This window comes from Asparagus officinalis, chromosome 8 (genome assembly GCF_001876935.1).
Source record: "Asparagus officinalis chromosome 8, Aspof.V1, whole genome shotgun sequence".
NCBI classification, from domain to species: Eukaryota; Viridiplantae; Streptophyta; class Magnoliopsida; order Asparagales; family Asparagaceae; genus Asparagus; species Asparagus officinalis.
The window spans coordinates 46,538,940-46,559,395 of NC_033801.1; the positions used below are offsets into that span (position 1 = coordinate 46,538,940).

The 20,456-nt window shown below is 34.8% G+C and overlaps 1 protein-coding gene across 2 annotated transcripts; it reads left to right on the plus strand.

The window, feature by feature from the left end:
- On the plus strand, positions 1,818 to 18,447 carry LOC109851189. Of its 2 annotated transcripts, none has more exons than XM_020421221.1 (6): positions 1,818 to 2,207; positions 14,790 to 14,917; positions 14,998 to 15,047; positions 15,940 to 16,148; positions 17,098 to 17,215; positions 17,374 to 17,495. In XM_020421221.1, exons 1-5 carry the CDS (start codon positions 2,113 to 2,115, stop codon positions 17,180 to 17,182), a joined length of 567 nt encoding a protein of 188 aa, XP_020276810.1. In that variant the 5' UTR covers positions 1,818 to 2,112; the 3' UTR covers positions 17,183 to 17,215; positions 17,374 to 17,495. The 2 variants fall into 2 exon arrangements, 1 of the variants encoding a protein (XP_020276810.1); XR_002249706.1 differs by lacking the exon at positions 17,374 to 17,495 and adding an exon at positions 18,251 to 18,447 and having other exon boundaries at positions 1,819 to 2,207; positions 17,098 to 17,326.

Sequence of the window (20,456 nt, forward strand, 5' to 3'; positions counted from 1 at the left end):
CCCTTTGCTGCAACGTTCGAAACCCGCTGAAAATCCTTTAAAACGCCCCAAAATCGCCAAGAACGAATCTAGGGTTTGAGAGAGGAGAGAGGGGGCTAGGGTTTCTCAGATCTGATGGTGAGAGGGGGTGTTTTCGGGTAGGGGAGATCATATATGAACAGCCAGACCCGACCCAAAACCCGAACCAATCAACACAGACCCGAAACCTGGAAAAACTGGAAAACAGCTCGTCGGTCGACAGATCTCGTCAGTCGACTGATCGGTCGACTGATCCGGCAATTTTCCTGTTTCGTGCATGTTTTGTTCATTTGCAAAACCAACGCACAAAACTCTATACGCATACACTCATATCATCTCAAATAACTTGTTATCATGTACATCTATGACCTCAAGCTATTTATCACAATAATTCACATATATTCATAACCAAAAAATACGGGGTTTTACACTTCAGCTTCACAATTTTCTAGTGGAAATATAAGACCATTCAACACTCATAATAATCTTCATAATCCATAACCTAATCTTTCATACCAAAATTAGCCTCCTCATAATCAATATGTAAATTCTATTCCACCAAGTTCTGACCATGAGAAACGACTCATGTATTAGAGAAAGGTCTAGAAGTCGTGACAGAAAAGCATCTACATAGACCACCAACAAATTAACTCAATCATCCAACATTCTGAAATTTTTCATGCAAACAACAGGTCAATTGCTAAAGTCTAACTATAAAGTCATAGCTAGATTAGAAACTCATCTAGGACAACTAGCTAGCGTAGAGAGAGAGAGAGAGAGAGAGAGAGAGAGAGAGAGAGAGAGAGAGAGAGAGAGAGAGAGAGAGAGGAGAGAGAGATTTTCGAGTCAACCAATTGCAAATCCTAAAGACATTGGATTGAGTTCATCCCATCCAGCCCAAGTAAATGCAATTCACATATGAAGAGCAGAAAACAGATTGATAACCAAGTTAGAATATCTACTGAGCAAGCTTCTCCTTCTTCTATCCAAACTGTCGAACCTGAACAAATACCCCCTCCTGATATTTTTTGCAACCATCTTCTTCTTATGATGACCATGAGCAATAAATCGAATCTGAGAAGCTAGATATGTGTAAATCCAATTAACTAGAGGTTGTCAGCGCAAAAACGACCGGTTTTGCTAATTATTTAGCAAAAAATGGTCTGTTTTAAAAATAAACTCCTTTTATCAATCCAATTAACCAGAGATTGTCAGCGCAATAAATTTATTGCAAAGTCACCTCACCTCCCGTCACCTCATTTTAACAAACAGTAACCTGGTTCAAACTTCACAAAAACCCAGGATGCAAACCTCAACTGAGGTTAGGATGCATTATCTTAAAAAATCAACTCAACATTGTCGAGAAAACAATTCCCTTCTCTTTTGCTCTTCCACGTTATTATAAATTTCCAATGAAGGCCAGTTTTTAATTTAATCTTCACGTGTGCCTTGCACTATAAATAACAAATGCCCGGAATATACTTTGTGCTATAGATTGTGTTGTTATTAGGGATGCCAAACGATTTGGATATATCCGAATCGATCCGCATTCGTATCCGAACAGATACAGATATAGTAAGCTAATTTTAAAACCGGGCGGATACGGTTTCGGATACAGATCCAATTTAAGATTTTTTTTTTCAGATACGGATTCGGATACGAATATAAGAGTTGCGGATACGGATATCCGCAATGTAATAATGATTCGGATCACAAAGTTACAATTACAAACCCGGAACCGCACCCAAAACCCAACAACAACTAAAAACCCTAGCGCCTTGTGATATCACATCCCATTCCGCCGCCTCCAGCCCTCCACTCCATTTCCAGCCTCCCTCCACTCAAATTCGTCAGATCCCGACGGTCCCGAGACTCCGGAGTCCCGACCAAAGACTCCCGACCCGTCGCCGGTGTCATATTCGGACTAGTGAGCAGTGAGTGGTAAAGGTGAAGAGCGTAACTTATTTTTATTAATCGGTCAGTTATTTGCTCAGCCCTTCTCATCCTCACGATCGGGGTATGGCGATTCGGTAATTATGCACTCCTATCTTTTTTTCCTTGCGAGGAGAGGATTCGGGCTCTTTACAAAATCGAATGGGGAGGGAGGACAAGAGGAAGGGGATTAATTTCTTCTTTGTCCTCTCTACATTTGGAAACGAAAGAAGGGCATCGCCGCTTCAACCCGCGAGGTATAAATTCAATCAATTTTCTTTTGACCTTTTTGATCCCCTTTTGAATGATCTGCCGATCTCATGGTTTCTTTCATTGGATAGAAATAGATCTATGGGTTTTAGGTTTTATTTCTGATTCTGATCCACGCCGGGCTCCTCTGTGAGGTATAAATTCGTCATAATTAATCAGATTTTCTTTTCCTTTTCGATCCTTTATAAAAAATTAGGCGATTTTTCTTTGTTATGCATTCAGTCTACCTTGAAACCATCTATCTGAATGAATGGGGTCATCAGATGTATAAAGGTGTTACTTTGTGTTGTTCAACGTTTTCTCTCCCCCCCGCCCCCCCCACATGATCAAGACTGATATATTGACGTTGTAATTTTGATTTACTTGCAATTACGAGCCTGTATCATTTAAATTTAAGTCTTGATTAGTGCAATTTAAGAATTTGAATGCTACCTATATAGTATTTTCTAAACTGTGCTCCTTGGTCGATTTGTTCCCCCAATTTTCTTCGGATGATAATAGCTTAATTTCTGTCAAGTTCTTGATTTATGTGCGATACTGGTAGCCATGGAAAATCCCTCTGTTAACGAGCGTTCAAACTTCAAAATCTTGCTATGGAGAAATTAACTGTTGTTTCGTATTTCAGATAGATATTTGTTAGGACAAAATTTCCTGTTGAGTAGATTATAACATTTTGATAGAGATAGCAATTATGAGTCTATCATATATATGATTATAGTAATATTCATGATGGATTATGATCCTAGCTATTTTTGAAATTAATTCTTGCTTAGTACTACAATTTAAGAACTCATCAGACGCTACACGAATAGTTTTGTTAAACAGGACTTCCTGGTAATGTTATTTCTCCATTTCTTTGGATGATAATAGGTTTCTTTCAGATTCTTGATTTTATGTGACATAATTGGTTGTCATGGCAGTTCTCTGTGTTAATGAGGCTTCAAAGTTTTTGCTTTGTAGTAATTAACGATAAAGAAATTTCCTTCATCTTCATACTTTGTTGCTTCATATTTTGGATACGGCGGGGATGAGATGTCGACGTCGGAGGGCAGAGGGCGCTGGGTCAGCGATGGTGACAGCTAAGAACGAGAGAGAGGGGGGCTGGTTGCAAGCGGAGCTCAGGGAGGAGGCTGAACGACGGGATGAGGAGCGGATGTCGACGCGGAAGGGTGACGGCGGTTGGGCGATGATAGCGAGGCGAGCAGCGCGCTAGGGGAAACAGGAGGCGGACCGAGGGTGGTGGAGTTGGGCATGATGAGCGGAGGCCCAGATCTGGGTGGCGTCAGCTGAGGGGGAAGGACGAGGAGGTGGCGGTGAAGGTGGGGAAATGGCGGTGAAGGAGGCTGTTAAGACTGGCGGAGCTTGAGGCTGAGGCGTTGTCGAGCTCAGATTAGGCGTTTTAGGAGGAGAGCGGATGGTGGTCGCGACGACTGGTGTGCCGGTGGTGAGTCACGTCAGCGGTTTTACGGTGAAGGAGCTGCGATGCTTGGGTTGTGATGAAGAAGGAGAGAGATGGGGATGAGCTGATGAAGAGGAGGGAGAGTTTGATTGGAGAGAGAAAGAGAATAAGAGAGTGAGAGTCACGTGGGGGGTTTAAGGAGTTGGGGGAGACACGAGGTGGGGATTTGCGTGAATTGGGGAGGGTTTTAGGGGTGTGGGGTAGGGGAGAGATGAAGAGAGTGATTTACAGGTGAGAGAAAACGCAGGGAATTACCCCCTTTAAAAAAATAATTAAAATACCAAAAAAAATTATTCAAATAAATATTGAAAATTTATGGTCAAAATAATAATAACAATAACAATAATAAATAATTAACTATTAATTTAAAAAGTTTTACCAAAAAAATTAAATTTATAATTAGCAAAACAATTTAAATATAATACCGTATTTTTAAATCGTAGAAAATTCTAGAGAAATTGGGGAAAATAAAAATACTCTTTTAGAAAAATAATATTTAATGTTTAAATACCAAAAAATTATTTAAACCTATATTAGAAATTTACGATCATTACAGATAGGCAGATAGGCAATTGGATATATTATTTCATGATGTGCTAGTAGATATATAGCAAATAGGCAGATAGACATATGCTAGTGGATATATTATTTCATTATGTGCTAGTGGATATATAGCAGATAGGCAAAAATATTACCTTTTTCATTTTATGTGACATTAGATGAACTCTCACGTGCGGGAAATGAATTATATTATTTCTGCTTCCGAGAGAGTTTAACCCAACGAATCTCCACTAGCCTCGACATAAGGAGGTGAAACAGGAGAAAAAGATGGACAAGAAAACTAAACAACATTCCCTTGTTACGTGAGTATTAATATGATCTTATTGAGGAATTTTCGCTGGACCTTTTTTGATAAGATCAAAACGTGCATTGCTGAGGCAGCGTTTATTGTAATAGACACTGAGTGGTTTATGACAATAGAAATCAATAGATATCGTGTAGTGTCACTTATACAACTCGAAATTAAAAGTGGGAGCAAGAACAATGAAGAATACAAAATCTTTTTGTTGGATTGTTTGAAATTGACGTAATAACCAATATTTGACATTCTAAGGTTTATATACATAATCAACGAGACACTTTAGCTTGGGTTTTCATTTAGTAACGACTACGCTAATCTTGCTGAGTTACTTAGGGACGTGTATGCACTGCACATGATAAATGTAAGTTTTCCATTCTTGTTTACATAAAAATTGATAATTTGTTTTCAATTACATGATTGTTCTAATATTCGGGGCCTGTTTTCGCAGATTTTCCCTTTTATCTAACTACAGATCATGTTCATGCAGTTTGTTCAGTCCAAAAATCTAATACAATTCAAGCTCGTAGTGGAATAACTCCTCAGATCCTACCTCTAGATGGTAATGCAAACTGTCAACTATTAGAAACTAAAAAAATCGCAATATTACAACAAGAGCCTATGTGACTGGATATGAGAAAAATATTTCAGCAATAGCCTATTTTTTTGGTTAAGGTTTAACCTAGTGTCGCTCATAATTATCTTTACAGATGGATGAAGGGCCCATGTGTACACATATCTGCCGTCGAAGGCTAAAAACAATACTTAAAAAAACATGCTAAAAAAGAACTATTTCGAAGTTGTAAACAACTAGGAAACAGAACTGCCTGTCCACCTACTACAGTGCGTCCATCAGCTAATATAGGTGTCCCGAAATTTATTGTTGATGTAAGACATCTATCCTTTCTTCTCTTTTATACTCCTCTCTGATAACCTCAGATAATTTTATGAACTATACCATTTAACTTCCCTCGTGATCATACAGAGCCGCAATAACGTCTTGGTTCACAAGTACTCCATCAATTGTAGACCAAATTTGTTCTCCACCATTTCGTTTGCACAAGTCCATAATTAGCAAAACAATCCATGAACGCTCTAGTGTCTTGATTAGTTACATGACTTCCTCGTCTTTTTTAGTCTTCGACGACGGATGTGTATACATAGGGCTTCCATCCACCTGTAAAGATAATCACGAGCGACACTAGATTAAATCTTAACAAAAAAAATATTTTTTCTAAATGAAAAGTAAAATGTCCTTAACAAACATTGCCTAATGTTGGTCTAAAATTTAGGAAGTACCCATGTGTACACATATCCGCCGTCGAAGGCTAAAAAAAAATACTTAAAAAAACATGCTAAAAAAGAACTATTTCGAAGTTGTAAACAACTAGGAAACAGAACTGCCTGTCCACCTACTACAGTGCGTCCATCAGCTAATATAGGTGTCCCGAAATTTATTGTTGATGTAAGACATCTATCCTTTCTTCTCTTTTATACTCCTCTCTGATAACCTCAGATAATTTTATGAACTATACCATTTAACTTCCCTCGTGATCATACAGAGCCGCAATAACGTCTTGGTTCACAAGTACTCCATCAATTGTAGACCAAATTTGTTCTCCACCATTTCGTTTGCACAAGTCCATAATTAGCAAAACAATCCATGAACGCTCTAGTGTCTTGATTAGTTACATGACTTCCTCGTCTTTTTTAGTCTTCGACGACGGATGTGTATACATAGGGCTTCCATCCACCTGTAAAGATAATCACGAGCGACACTAGATTAAATCTTAACAAAAAAAATATTTTTTCTAAATGAAAAGTAAAATGTCCTTAACAAACATTGCCTAATGTTGGTCTAAAATTTAGGAAGTAGATCAAGCATAGCTTCGACATTTGCAAAATATATTTTTTGGGAACTACTCAAAGGTCTTTCACCCTAGAACCCCGTCTATTCAACCTGAGTAAAAAATACGGAAGCAAAGCTCAATAAAATAGGATATTGCTGAAATATTTTCCTCATATCCAGTCACATAGGCTCTTGTTGTAATATTGTGTTTTTTAGTTTTTAATAGTTGGTAGTTTGTATTACCTTCGAGAGGTAGCATCTGAGGAGTTGTTCCACTACAAACTTGAATTGTATTTGATTTTTAGACTGAACAAACTACCTGAACATGGTCTGCAGGAAGATAAAAGGGAAAATCTGCGAAAATAAGCCCCGGATATTAGAACAATCTTGTAATTGCAAACAAATTACCAGTTTTTATATAAACAAGTCTGGAAAACTTACATTTATCATGTCCAGTGCACACACGTCCTTAAGGAACTCAGCAAGATTAGCGTAGTCGTTATTAAATGAAAACCAAGCTTAAGTGTCTCGTTGTTTGTGTATATGAACCTTAGAATGTCAAATATTGGTTGTTGCGGCAATTTCAAACAATCCAACAAAAAAAAAATTTGTATTCTTCATTGTTCTTGCTCCCACGTTTAATTTCGAGTTGTATCAATGACACAACAGGATATCAACTGCTTTTTATTGTCATAAACCACTCCGTATCTATTCCAATAAATGTTGTCTCTGCGATGCACGCTTTGATCTTATCAAAGAGGTCCGATGAAAATTCCTCAATAAGATCATACTGGTACTTACGTAACAAGGGAAGGTTGTTGGGGTTTTCTTGTCCATCTTCTTTTCCTCCTGTTTCATCTCCTTCTGTCGAGACTAGTGGAGGTTCGGTGGGTTGAACTCTCTCGGAAGCAGAGATTATATATTTCCTGCACGTGAGAGTTCATCTAAGATGTCACAAAAAATAAAAAATGTAATATTTCATGATGAGCTAGTGGATATATAGCAGATAGGCAGATAGACACGTGCTAGTGGATATATAACATATAGGCAAAAATATTATCTTTTCATTTTCTGTGACATATTAGATGAACTCTCACGTGCGAGAAATGAATTATATTGTCTCTGCTTTTGAGAGAGTTCAACACACCTAACCTTCACTACTCTTGATGAAAGGAGGTGAAACAGGAGAAAAAGAATATGGATAAGGAAACCCCAACAACCTTCCTTTTTTACGTGAGTATCAGTATGATCTTGTTGAGGAAAATTTTCGTCGGACCTTTTTGATAAGATCAAAGCGTGCATCGCAGAGGTATCATTTATTGCTATAGGTACCGAGTGGTTTATGACAATAGAAAGCAGTAGATATCCTATAGTGTCATTGATACAACTCAAAATTAAAAGTAGGAGCAAGAACAATGAAGAATACAAAATCTTTTTGTTGGATTGTTTGAAATTGCCGCAATAACCAATATTTGACATTCTAAGTTTCATATACACAAACAACGAGACACTTAAAGTTGGGTTTTTATTTAATAACGACTACGCTAATCTTGTTGAGTTCCTTAAGGACGTGTGTGCATTGGACATGATAAATGTAAGTTTTCCAGTCTTGTTTACTTAAAAACTGATAATTTGTTTGTAATTATATGTTTGTTCTAATATTCGGGGCTTGTTTTCGCAGATTTTCCCTTTTAACTAACTGCAGACCATGTTCATGCAGTTTGTTCAGTCCAAAAATCAAATACAATTCAAGTTTGTAGTGGAACAACTCCTCAGATGCTACCTCTCGAAGGTAATGCAAACTGCCAACTATTAGAAACTAAAAAATTGCAAAATTACAACAAAAAGCTTATGTGACTAGATATGAGGAAAATATTTCAGCAATAGCCTATTTCATTAAGCATTGCTTCCGTTTTTCCTATCTAGGTTGAATAGACGGGGTCCTGGGGTGAAAGACCTTTGAGTAGTTCCCAAAAAATATATGCTGCAAATGTCGAAGTTATGTTTGACCTACTTCCTAAATTTGAGGCTAACATTTCGTAATGTTTGTTAAGGGCCTCTTACTTTTTCATTTAGAAAAAATATTTTTTTGGTTAAGGTTTAATCTAGTGTCGCTCATGGTTATCTTTACAGATGGATAGAGGACCCATGTGTACACATATCCACCGTCAAAGGCTAAAAAAATTACTTAAAAAACATGCTAAAAAAGAACTATTTCGAAGTTGTAAACAACTAGGAAACAAAACTGCTTGTCCACCCACTGTAGTGCGTCCATTAGCCAATATGGGTGTCCCGAAATTTATTGGTGATGTAAGGCATCCATCCTCTCCTCTTTTATATTCCTCTATGATAATCTGAGATAATTTTATGAACTATACAATCCGACTTCCCTCGTGATCATACAGAGCCACAATAACGTCTTTGTTCACAAATACTCCATGAATTGTAGACCGAATTTGTTCTCCACCATTTTGTTTGCACAAGTCCATAATTAGCAAAACAATCCCTTAACGCTCTAGTGTCTTGATCAGTTACATGACTTCCTCATCTTTTTTAGTCTTCGACGGCGGACATGTTTACACTTGGGCCCTCCATCCATATGTAAAGATAATCATGAGTGGCACTAGATTAAACCTTAACAAAAAAAAATTCTTTTCTAAATCTAAAGGAAAAAGTAAGAGTCACTTAACAAACATTGCCAAATGTTGGTCTCAAATTTAGGAAGTAGATCAAGTATAGCTTTGACATTTGCAGCATATATTTTTTGGGAACTACTCAAAGGTCTTTCACCCCAGGACCCCGTCTATTCAACCTGGATAAGAAAAACGGAAGCAAGACTTAATGAAATAGGCTATTGCTGAAATATTTTTCTCATATCTAGTCACATAAGCTTTTGCTGTAATATTGTAATTTTTTTAGTTTCTAATAGTTGGCAGTTTGCATTACCTTCGAGAGGTAGCATCTGAGGAGTCGTTTCACTACAAACTTGAATTGTATTTGATTTTTGGACTGAACAAACTGCATGAACATGGTCTGCAGTTAGATAAAAGGTAAAATATGCAAAAACAAGCCCCGAATATTAGAACAAACATGTAATTGCAAATAAATTATCTGTTTTTAAGTAAACAAGACTTGAAAACTTACATTTATCATGTCTAATGCACACACATCCTTAAGGAACTCAACAAGATTAGCGTAGTTGTTATTAAATAAAAACCCAACTTTGAGTGTCTCGTTGTTTGTGTATATGAACATTAGAATGTCAAATATTGGTTATTGCGGCAATTTCAAACAATCCAACAAAAAGATTTTGTATTCTTCATTGTTCTTGCTTCCACTTTTAATTTTGAGTTGTATCTATGACACTACTAGATATCTACTGTTTTCTATTGTCATAAACCACTCAGTATCTATTGCAATAAACTCTGCCTCTACGATGCACGTTTTGATCTTTTCAAAGATGTCCAACAGAAATTCCTTAACAAGATCATACTAGTACTCACGTAACAAGGGAAGGTTGTTGGGGTTTTCTTGTCCTTTTTTTCTCTCCTATTTAACCTCCTTCCGTCGAGGCTAGTGGATGTTCGGTGAGTTGAACTCTTTCGGAAGCAGAAGCAATATAATTCACTTCCCGCACGTGAGAGTTCATCTAAGATGTCACAGAAAATAATAATGTAATATTTTATGGTGTGCTAGTGGATATATAGTAGATAGGCATGTGCTAGTGGATATATTATTTCATTATGTGCTAGTGGATATATTGCAGATAGGTAGATAGGTAATATAATTCATTTCCCGCACGTGAGAGTTCATCTAAGATGTCATAGAAAATAAAAAATGTAATATTTCATGATGTGCTAGTGGATATAGCAGATAGGCAGATAGGCACGTGAGAGTTCACCTAACGATTTCTATTGTCATAAATCACTCTGTATCTATTGCAATAAACGCTGCCTTTGCGATTTACGCTTTGATCTTATCAAAGAGGTCCGACGAAAATTCCTCAACAAGATCATACTGGTACTCACGTAATAAGGGAAGATTGTTGGGTTTTTCTTGTCCATTTTTTTCTCCTGTTGCACCTCCTTTCGTCGAGGCTAGTGGAGGTTCGGTGGCTTGAACTCTCTCGGAAGCAGAGGCAATACAATTCATTTCCCGCTCGTGAGAGTTCATCTAAGATGTCACAAAAAATGAAAAAAGTAATATTTCATGATATGCTAGTGGATATATAGCAGATAGGCAGATAGGCATGTGCTAGTGGATATATTATTTCATGATGTGCTAATGTATATATAACAGATAGGCAAGTGGATATATTATTTCATGATGTGCTAGTGGATATATAGCAGATAGGCAGATAGACATGTGCTAGTGGATATATTATTTCATGATGTGCTATTGGATATATAGCAGAGGCAAAAATAATGTCTTTTTTATTTTTATGACATCTTAGATGAACTCTCACGTGCGGAAAATGAATTATATTGTCTCTGCTTCTAAGAGAGTTCAACCCACCGAACCTCCACTAGTCTCGACGAAAGAAGGTGAAACAGGAGAAAAAGAAGATGGAAAAGAAAACCTCAACATTTTCTTGTTACGTGAGTACCAATATGATCTTGTTGAGGAATTTTCGTCGGAACTCTTTGATAAGATCAAAGTGTGCATCGCAGAGGCATCGTTTATGGCAATTGATACCGAGTGGTTTATGACAATAGAAAGCAGTAGATATCCTGTAGCGTTATTGATACAACTCGAAATTAAAAGTGAGAGCAAGAACAATGAAGAATACAAAATCTTTTTGTTGGATTGTTTGAAATTACCATATCAACCAATATTTGACATTCTAATGTTCATATACACAAACAACGAGACACTCAAGCTTGGGTTTTCATTTAGCAGCGACTACGCTAATCTTGCTGAATTCCTTAAGGACGTGGGTGCACTGGACCTGATAAATGTAAGTTTTCTAGTTTTGTTTATATAAAAACTGGTAATTTGTTTGCAATTACATGATTGTTCTAATATCCGGGGTTTGTTTTCGCAGATTTTCCTTTCATATATCTCAACATCTTTAATCTAGAAAAATAGCCGAGTGATCCATCAGATCAACCCTTAGAAGTGAACTTAATTCGGGAAATACCTACCAAATAGGTAGCAGAAGAGCATGAGCTTGATTGAGTTTTGAGAGAAGATCTTTGATTAAGAAATCAAGTTGTTAAGAGAGTTAGAATCAAAATAAGTCTTTAAGAAGAAAAGTACTGGTTTAGACACAAGTTTTATTGATCACAACTTCGAAGAACTATTTGCTGATGAAATTTAGGATCCAAGTAGATATGAAACAATTGGCCTATGATGCTTCAACCATGAACCTTGGGTCTGAGAAAATTCTTAAAGAAGAACTGATTTTATTAGGACAAACTTTCATTCATGTGGGACCTTTGTTCAAATCTGAGACTAGATTTCTAATTGATAGACATCAAAAAATCAAGATGCATGACCCTCTATTAACCTTCCATCAAATGCTACAAAAATTATTAAAAATCAGAATCTAAGCACATCATTGAGTTTTTCTTGTAAGACTTCTTTAAAATTCAAGATAGAATTTTTAGCAATAAGGCAGGAACTGATATGGAATGTGAGCTTTTCATTTTCAATTCTTTATTCTACATCTTTACTCTGTGTCTCATAATAATAAGAATAAAAAAGAATTTGATATTCTCTTGTTTGGAGAGTTTGTTTCATTAAAAAAGAAAAAAAAGAAAAAAGAGAGACAATTTTTTTTTGGCTACATCCTTCTCTCATACCCATCAGAAGTCAAGGTAATTCCAAAATTTGTTATTTTATCATCATTCAAGATTGAACAAATGTAAGTGTTTTATTTTTTATCTACTTTACTTTTTGTATCACATAGTTTGCATTAAGGATAATGTAAAATTTAGGTATTGGGTGAAGATTTGTTATCTTTTCTCTTTATTTTATCCTTTCATTTATCATTTCCCTAAAAAAATAAAAAAATATGCCACTTGCAAACTTGATAAAGTTTGCATTTATCATTTCTTTTCTAAAAAAATAAAAAAATAAAACAATATGCCACTTGCAAACTTGATAAAGTTAATTAATAATGATTTACTTGATGAATTTTTAAACTTTCTAATTCGTAGTTAGTTTTATATTCAAGTTACTATTTTATGATAACTCTAAATAAAATTTTAAGAAATAATTTTTAAAATTTGGATGATTTTACTAACCCAGATGGTAGGTTGGAGAATATGGATCATTCATAGGGCGCTGGAATGTAGTGTTCACTTGACCTAATGCTTGACTGTTTTCTAAGAGAGGACATTCCTCTAAAACATAGATTCGGGATAGTTGGTTATGACCTCTCGAGGGCAGAAACTTGATTAATTTGAGCTAAGGCTTGTTCTTTAGTTTCAAGGACTTCCAACCCAATATAGTATGCATTGACTTATTTGTACACACCAATAATTGATGTCCACAAATAATTAAAACCTCTTCGTTCACCACAAGCCTGGTTTTTGTCTAAACAAAAAAATTAAGCATAAAAGAGGAATATGAAGGACAATAAACTAATCTAGAACCACATATAATAACAGTCTAAAATCGTGTAGATGATTCGTTAACCCTTTCGTTAATCATAGTCCAGTTTCGAATTGATAGAGGTGGAAGTGTACCTATTAGTATTTTGTAGTGTCGATAAAGCACTAGTAGACATGTCGTGTGCTTGGCGACAGACTTCTGGATCACGAGGTATGACAGTTAAAATTCAAGGATCAGAACCAATAAAAAGAACACATGAATCCTATGTCCAAATTCATAGAATGTTCAAACTTTTTATGGGTTTCACAATGGTGAAACTTTTCTGTGAGGTATAAATTCATCATAATTAATTAGATTTCCTTTTCCTTATCGATCCTATATAAAAAATTTGGCGATTTTTCTTTTTTATGCATTCTGTCTACCTTTAAACCATCTATCTGAATGGGGTCATCAGATGTATAAAAGTGTTATGGGGTCATCAGATGTATAAAAGTGTTTACTTTGTGTTGTTCGACTTTTACTCTTTTTTTTTGCTTTGCGACAATTAAGAACCGATACTTTTCGAGTAGTATCTCGATAAATGAAAATATCTGTTGGAACTTCTGCCACAGTAGATGCGCAGTGAGGTACTAGATGCACATTAACTCCAATATTTAGCTAGTCCAACTAAAGTTTGAAATTACCCAGACACACAACCTCTTGACTCAAAGATGCCATGATTTGACTTCAATTGGTTTTTCTTTTTTCTAGCCTCATTTCATTATTATTATTATTACTACTACCACTTTGGTTTTATATCAGATTAGTTCCCTACAGAATTGATGCCGAAAATCTTGTAAACATAACGAGTTTATAAATGTCTCCTAGTTGCTCTATCTAAAGTGTTTTATATTCCTATTTCAGCCATATCAGATTATCTATCATCTTCATCGACAGTGACATTGGTAATTGGTGCTCAAAAAGTACAATGGTTTGGCACCAATTCCTTGTACTTTGTCTAGTCATAAGACTTAGGACACATGTATAGCTGCAAACCGCTAGAGTTAATTATTATTTATCACTTGTTGATTTACTGTTCAATTCCTTGAATGGACATGTAGGATGCAAGGATTACAAAATGATGAGAATTGGACAGTCGGCTTTTCATCTTCATTTTTCTTAGCTGAGCATGTGTTATACTTCTCGATGTTTCAGCTCAATTTTAGAACTTACTGGATTTGCTTCGATTTGACAAATTTTGATATGAACTTACCAAACTGACCGCTATTTCTTGGTTCTTTTGAGACCCACTCTTCATTTATTTCTAACTTGCCTTCTACCTTTTCCTCAGTGTATTTTTTTTCTACAATTTTAATTTATATGCAATTTTCTTGCATTGATCCCTTATTCCACGTGTTTTCTTTTTCGTTCTCTTGGTTTGCTTCTTTCTTTTGGGTCAACATAGCTTATGTTTTTAACTTAATGGTCCAAGTCCAAAGCGCATAGATGGAATTGAGCAGAAGTGAACTAATTTTGTTCGGCTTTGAAGCTACATCGCCTTTGTTTGGTTTGGCAAAATTTTGTCAGAACTAATGAAACCGACCGTTTGCATAATGTTAGCCGTTGTAATTTGCATGCTGGATTGGTGCCAGAATTGGGTGCCAAATATTGACTTGTCGTGGAGTGTGTTGGATTATGAAAAACAAATTTTAGGGTCTCAATTGGATGAGATTGGAAGAGTATTGAAGGCAGGATACTATTATAGATGATTTTGGAAGAGCGATTTGAGTTACCATCTGTGTGTGATTTCTATGTAGTTTCTGCTGACATTTTTCTCTGAACTTCTTTCTATGGTGAATTTTCAGCAAAGAGAGTCTGATAGCTCAGACTGAAAAGGACATGTTCAAGGCCTTGAAGGAGATGAAGTCAGCATTAATCCATCAAGTTTTTATGGAATTTGATGTACGTGATGTCATAAAAACCATCGCTGAAGGTATTGAAAAAAAATAAAATTCCTCATACTGAAGTAGTGCCCATCCTATGGGATGCACTAATGGATACAATTATCTATAGAGACGTCAGAGTGCGTCCGGAATTACTTGAGTGTTATGTATCTAACAAAGGTATTTTCTCTTCATATGTACTCTCTGTTTCTTTGTAAACCTAAATAGATTGTTGATTCTTGTAAAATAAAATTTATGTTTGTAATATAGTGTACCGATGCTCTTGATAGCTGTGCATAAATAAAGTGAAAAATATCCTTTGGAACGCTAGCATTTTCACCTACAGCTTTTCCATTTTTCTTCGTTAGTTCTACATTCTGCATGCGCTGTAAACTCAAGAAACTGAGATCCCTCAAAATATACCTAGACTGGAAGAAGACAGTAAATATCACTAGTCCACTTGCATTTTGTTTGACGTCCCTCTATCTTATTATGGTCTAGAGAGGGCGTCAATGCTCCAAAGCTCCAAAATTTTCAGCCTGTGCTGGTAGGCTTCTTTTGGCAGATGGGACTCTGGTGGTGAACTGTGCATGCATTGTTTAGCAAATTGTTTGGTTTTTTGTTTATATACTGAACACCGATGTTTCGGAGCTTTTCATTTCCAGATATTTCACTCATATCTCAATCTATTTAGAATTTTCTATTTACAAAATTTGGGCAAATCATTTTTCCCTCCACTTTTTACGTTTTGGTTTTCTGCTTATAGGGACGCCTCAGACTATATCAATACTTTTTGGGCCTGAAGTCATATTTGAGTTCTCTTATGTGTTGTACTTGTCTACCTAAACAACCCCTCCACGCCCTCCAAAAATTTGAAATAAAATAAAATAAAATAAAATTTTGTTTTCTTGGGTTGTAGACATTGTTTTTCTTTTGCCTATTAAGTTGCAATGCTTGTTCATGGCTGGATGGAATTAATTGAATAAGAGCATTATTTAATAACCACTATCAGGTTTTGCATTTGTCTGTTCCTTCAGCATTACTTTGTGAATCTTTATTTTCTCACCCACAGGTGTTTTTGTGGTCCGAACTTTTGCGTGCATTTTGCATAACTGAAGAGTGTGAACTTGAGCTGCTTAAGCAAGTCCATAGACGATCCATCAAGGAGCAACGACTGCAAGGGCTGTTCAAGGAAGTTGTTGATGTCCTATATGAATTCGATGTGCTTTCCCCCAGTACTATTCATCAATGGTTCTATCTCCACATAAGCGCTGTTGACAGGTGTGCAGTTATACCTTGGTCTCTTTAATTAGTTTTACCAAATTCCTCTTTTTTATTATTATTATTATGGGGTACATCATTTATGTGTTTGTTTGGCATTCTGAAACAAAGAGCAATAAAATATATATTGTCCAAAGAGCAATAAAATATATATTGTAACATTTTCACTCGGAGGTTTTAAACACCAGACATTCTAACTTACCAAATTAGAGGTTTTAATGTTAAGCGTGCTGAGAAAACAGGGGAAACTATACTCATTTTTTTATGAGTAGAAGTTGTATTGTTTGGAGACAGGTGGTCTCCTGAGTGTTTTGGAGCATCCAATATAAGACCCTTTCAAAAATTAGACTTTGTGAATGTGTGTGAAAGTATGCTCATAGCTATGCACTTAACAGAATAATCAATTAAACATGGGATAAGACCTTCAAATAAATGGCCTCATGCATTTATCTGATACAAAAAGGAAATAGTGATATTACCATAGTTTTCTTACTTATCAGTCAAAGTATTCGGGAAGTGTCCCTCTTTTTGGGAGGCCTAAACGTTGATGGCTCTTTTTCTGCTATTCAACTACTGAATGCTTCAGTCAGCGCCCCACTAGACTTTTTTCATCCTTTGGGTAATATTTATGCGCCAGAATTCGCATAAACATGTGAACTCAGTTTTCAATATAATCGTGGCTTGCTTCAAATATCTTGAATTGCCCTAAACGAGTTCTTCGGCATACGACGGCCTGTACATCTACTCGCTGTTAAATTTTCTTAGTTTGCATTTTTGGAATTGCTGCTTATTGCTTATAACCGTTACTACACTGGGTCGTAACTTCAGTTCTTTGATTATACGTTTCTGTCCAATCCCTAACATAGGCACAATACAATGTCTCACTCTCAGGGGTGCCCTTTTCATTCTTTTGCTTTCTGTATTAATCTTATTCTTTTTGATGTTGCAGGGAAGAAGCTTTTGTGAAAGATCTAAAGCCGGTAGTCGATTCAATGGAGAAAGAAATGTTAGAAGCTGGATTGACAAGGGCATGATCAGAAAATGCTGAGTAAAGCGGAACGTATTGTGTATGTCAGAACTTATCTTATGCGTGTTGTGCCAGCTGTGTGGTTCATGTAACGAGTAGAATAACATTCTTCCCTTACTCTTTGAGAACCTCTTGAGTGAAGACGCAACCGGTACCCTTCGTTTCTCCTTATTTTTGTTTTATGTTTGGTTTTGTCAGGATGCTTTTCTGTGGGGTAGGACGTTCTTCTTCAGTTACCGGTGATGGTGTCGTGCAGCGTGAGAAAAGCTTAGAGAGACAGAGATAAAATCAAGAGCAATCATCGCTATTAAACTTTTAAGCCAATTTCATAAACAACTAGCTTAATAATAATACATCCCTCCTCTAGACTTGGCTTTCTCAGTAAAGAAACCCTAAAAAATAGTCTCCGCATGCAATTTCAATTTTTTGAGAAATTTTCCCATACAATATCGAAAATTATGGAGAGGGACAGCACAAAGAGGTTTTGAAGTTGGAGTAAAATGTGAGAAGCAGAAAAGTATGGAGCATTGTTATTTCTTATCTCTTCTATTAAATCATAATTCTCATAAAACATGAACTCTACGTATTAAAAGCCCTCAAAGACATGAGGGCAATTTCATTTTCTTATCATCATACTTTATTGATGATTTTGATTGTCTTAAGAAGACCATAAGTACTACTTATCTGCATCATCACTAACACTACTTGCATAACTAGTTTCGTTGCGAATTGGGTTGACAAATATCCAGGCAGCATTATATATATGCATCAAAGCATTTTCTAGGGAAATTGGCTTGCTTCTCTAACTCAACATAGGACTATGCAAAATTCTTCAGTATCTCATAATGTTTGGCTTGCTTCAAAATTCCAAAATTCTTCAATCATGTTGCCATGTTTACATTGTGAGGGCTAAATAGTGTAGGTTTGGGCCCTTGCCTAATTAGTGAGTGCCTGTGAATGATCAACACGATTGCAATCTTCAGGCCTGCCAGCTTTCTTCCTAACGATACACATAAAATAATTTTCTTAATGATTAGACGAAAAACAAGTATCAAAAAAATATTTATCTATGCAGGAGGGAGAATCTCATGCTCGCGCGGTATGAAAAGCACCGAGAGCGATGAAGGAAGAGAGTGAACCGCATTGATTGTCAGATTATTGAAGCTAAGATTTTGGGAGTCGTTTATTATTAAAGAAGTTGTGAGGGTTCTTTTTATAAAATTTGATATCAGATTTTATTTAACGAGATTTAGCGTCATGTCATTAGCGTCATGTCATCATCACTCTTGGGAAGGGTTGATATGATTCTCTCTCTCTGTCTGTCTCTCTCTTTCATACAGTTTTTTTTATCTATGAAAAGCCAATAATATAAAAAATTCACACTAATATAATATTATAATTAAAAGATCTGGAAAATTAGATAAGAGGAACATTATGTTTGGGAAATAAATATGGAGGAAGAGCTATCCATGATATATCTTTTTTTACAAAAATCTTTACTCATCACACACACACACTTATATCATATCATATTCCCTTTAAAGGCACGAGTTCGGAAAATTTTTTCTATGGTAAATATACCCTTCATTATTTTAAATATTTTATTTATATCTTAATCTATTATAATTATATCTTATCTTAATCCTACGTGAACTATTTATAGCTTAACAATTAAAAAAATATTAATAAAATGTATAAAATATTTTTATGTTATTAGTTTGTTAAGATAAAGAAATTATACGTAGCTAACGTACTATAATACATAAAGTATTAAAAAAACCCAAAAGTTTTAAAATTGCACAAAACGCCTTGAAAAGTTTAAAATTATAAAAACTATCTCGATGTCTAAAAACTTAAAACAACAAACATGAAAATAAGAAATTAGCATCAGTTTATGAAGAATTTAAAATTTACAGTTAACATCTCAATATCTCAAAAATTATAGAATCACCCTCAAAAATTCAAATTACAAACAAGCACATGAAATTCTAAAATTTTAAAACTTGCTAATAACATAAATGAATTCAATGGATTACCACCATAATGCATGAAAATTTCAGACATTTCAAAACTTAAAACAACAAACATGAAATCAAGAAATTAACAGCAGCCTCCAAAGAATTTAAAATTTTTAATTAACACCATCAATGTCCCAAAAATTATAGAAATACCCTCAAAAGTTCAAATTATAAAAAAACAACACTAACATTTTTAAAAATTCTAAAATTTGCAAACAACAAAAGATGAATTTAAGAGATTACCCTCATGCACCTAAAAATTTATAATTTGTCGAAATTAATCTCAAACTTACAAAAGTCGTAGAAAAACTCTTTCAAAATTTAAAAATCATAAAAAAACTCTAAATTTTTAAAATTTATAACCAGTACACATCAAATCTGAAAACTATTGGTAGACCGCTAAAATTTAAATTTTTTAAAAATTAATCTACAGTTTTAACAATTACAAAAAACAACCTCAAAATTTTAGAGTTGTAAGAAATATCATAACATTTAAAAATTACCACCGACACATGAAACATAGAAGTTACAACTACCAAACTTAAAAGTAATTTTTTTAAATTTTAGGGTTTATTATCCCTTTTCAGCATCTAAAGATAGTCTAAGTTGATATTGGTAAACAAAAGCAATAAGCATTGATTAAAAATATCCGGTTAGGGAATAAAAATTTAAAAAAATATTATAGCTTAAAAATTATTGTTAACATATAAATTAAAGCAACTTCATAAAATTTTATTAATAAGTTGGACCAGCAAAACACATTAGTAACATTAATTGATAGATGTTTAAATCCATAAAAATGATAAAAGATTATAATATAATATTTTAGCATTAATTAATTATAATTTAAAAATATTAATCTCTGATATTAATAATATTTATAGGGAAAAAGAATACAATGAATTATGTTAGGAAAAACTATCAGAATGTTAAGAGATATCCTTCAAAAGAATCAATGTATTTCCATTGCATATAGAAAAGTGACGAAAATAAATCTAAAATTCAGAAAACGTTCATAAATCATTTGAATTGGCATTAACATAAGGGATGTCTATTAAAGAACCACCAACTGAGTTACAATGAAGAATAATTTAATAACTTTATCCCAGTCAAAGAAGAATTCTCTATGAAAGATATAAGAAAAATTAGTAAGCATTCATAAATTTCATACTTTGTTCTTCAAATACTAAAGAAATTAAATATTAATATTATAATCTAAGAAAAATTGGTAATAAAAAATATAGGTATTTAGTTTATATCTTT

What these genes read in the sequence shown, in the direction of transcription:
- LOC109851189 (XM_020421221.1), top strand. Translation starts at nt 2,113, where the DNA reads ATGGGGAGGGAGGACAAGAGGAAGGGGATTAATTTCTTCTTTGTCCTC. An exon ending in GTGTTATGTATCTAACAAAG is followed by an intron (nt 15,048 to 15,939) that starts GTATTTTCTCTT and finishes TCTCACCCACAG; the next exon opens with GTGTTTTTGTGGTCCGAACT. An exon ending in CACATAAGCGCTGTTGACAG is followed by an intron (nt 16,149 to 17,097) that starts GTGTGCAGTTAT and finishes TTGATGTTGCAG; the next exon opens with GGAAGAAGCTTTTGTGAAAG.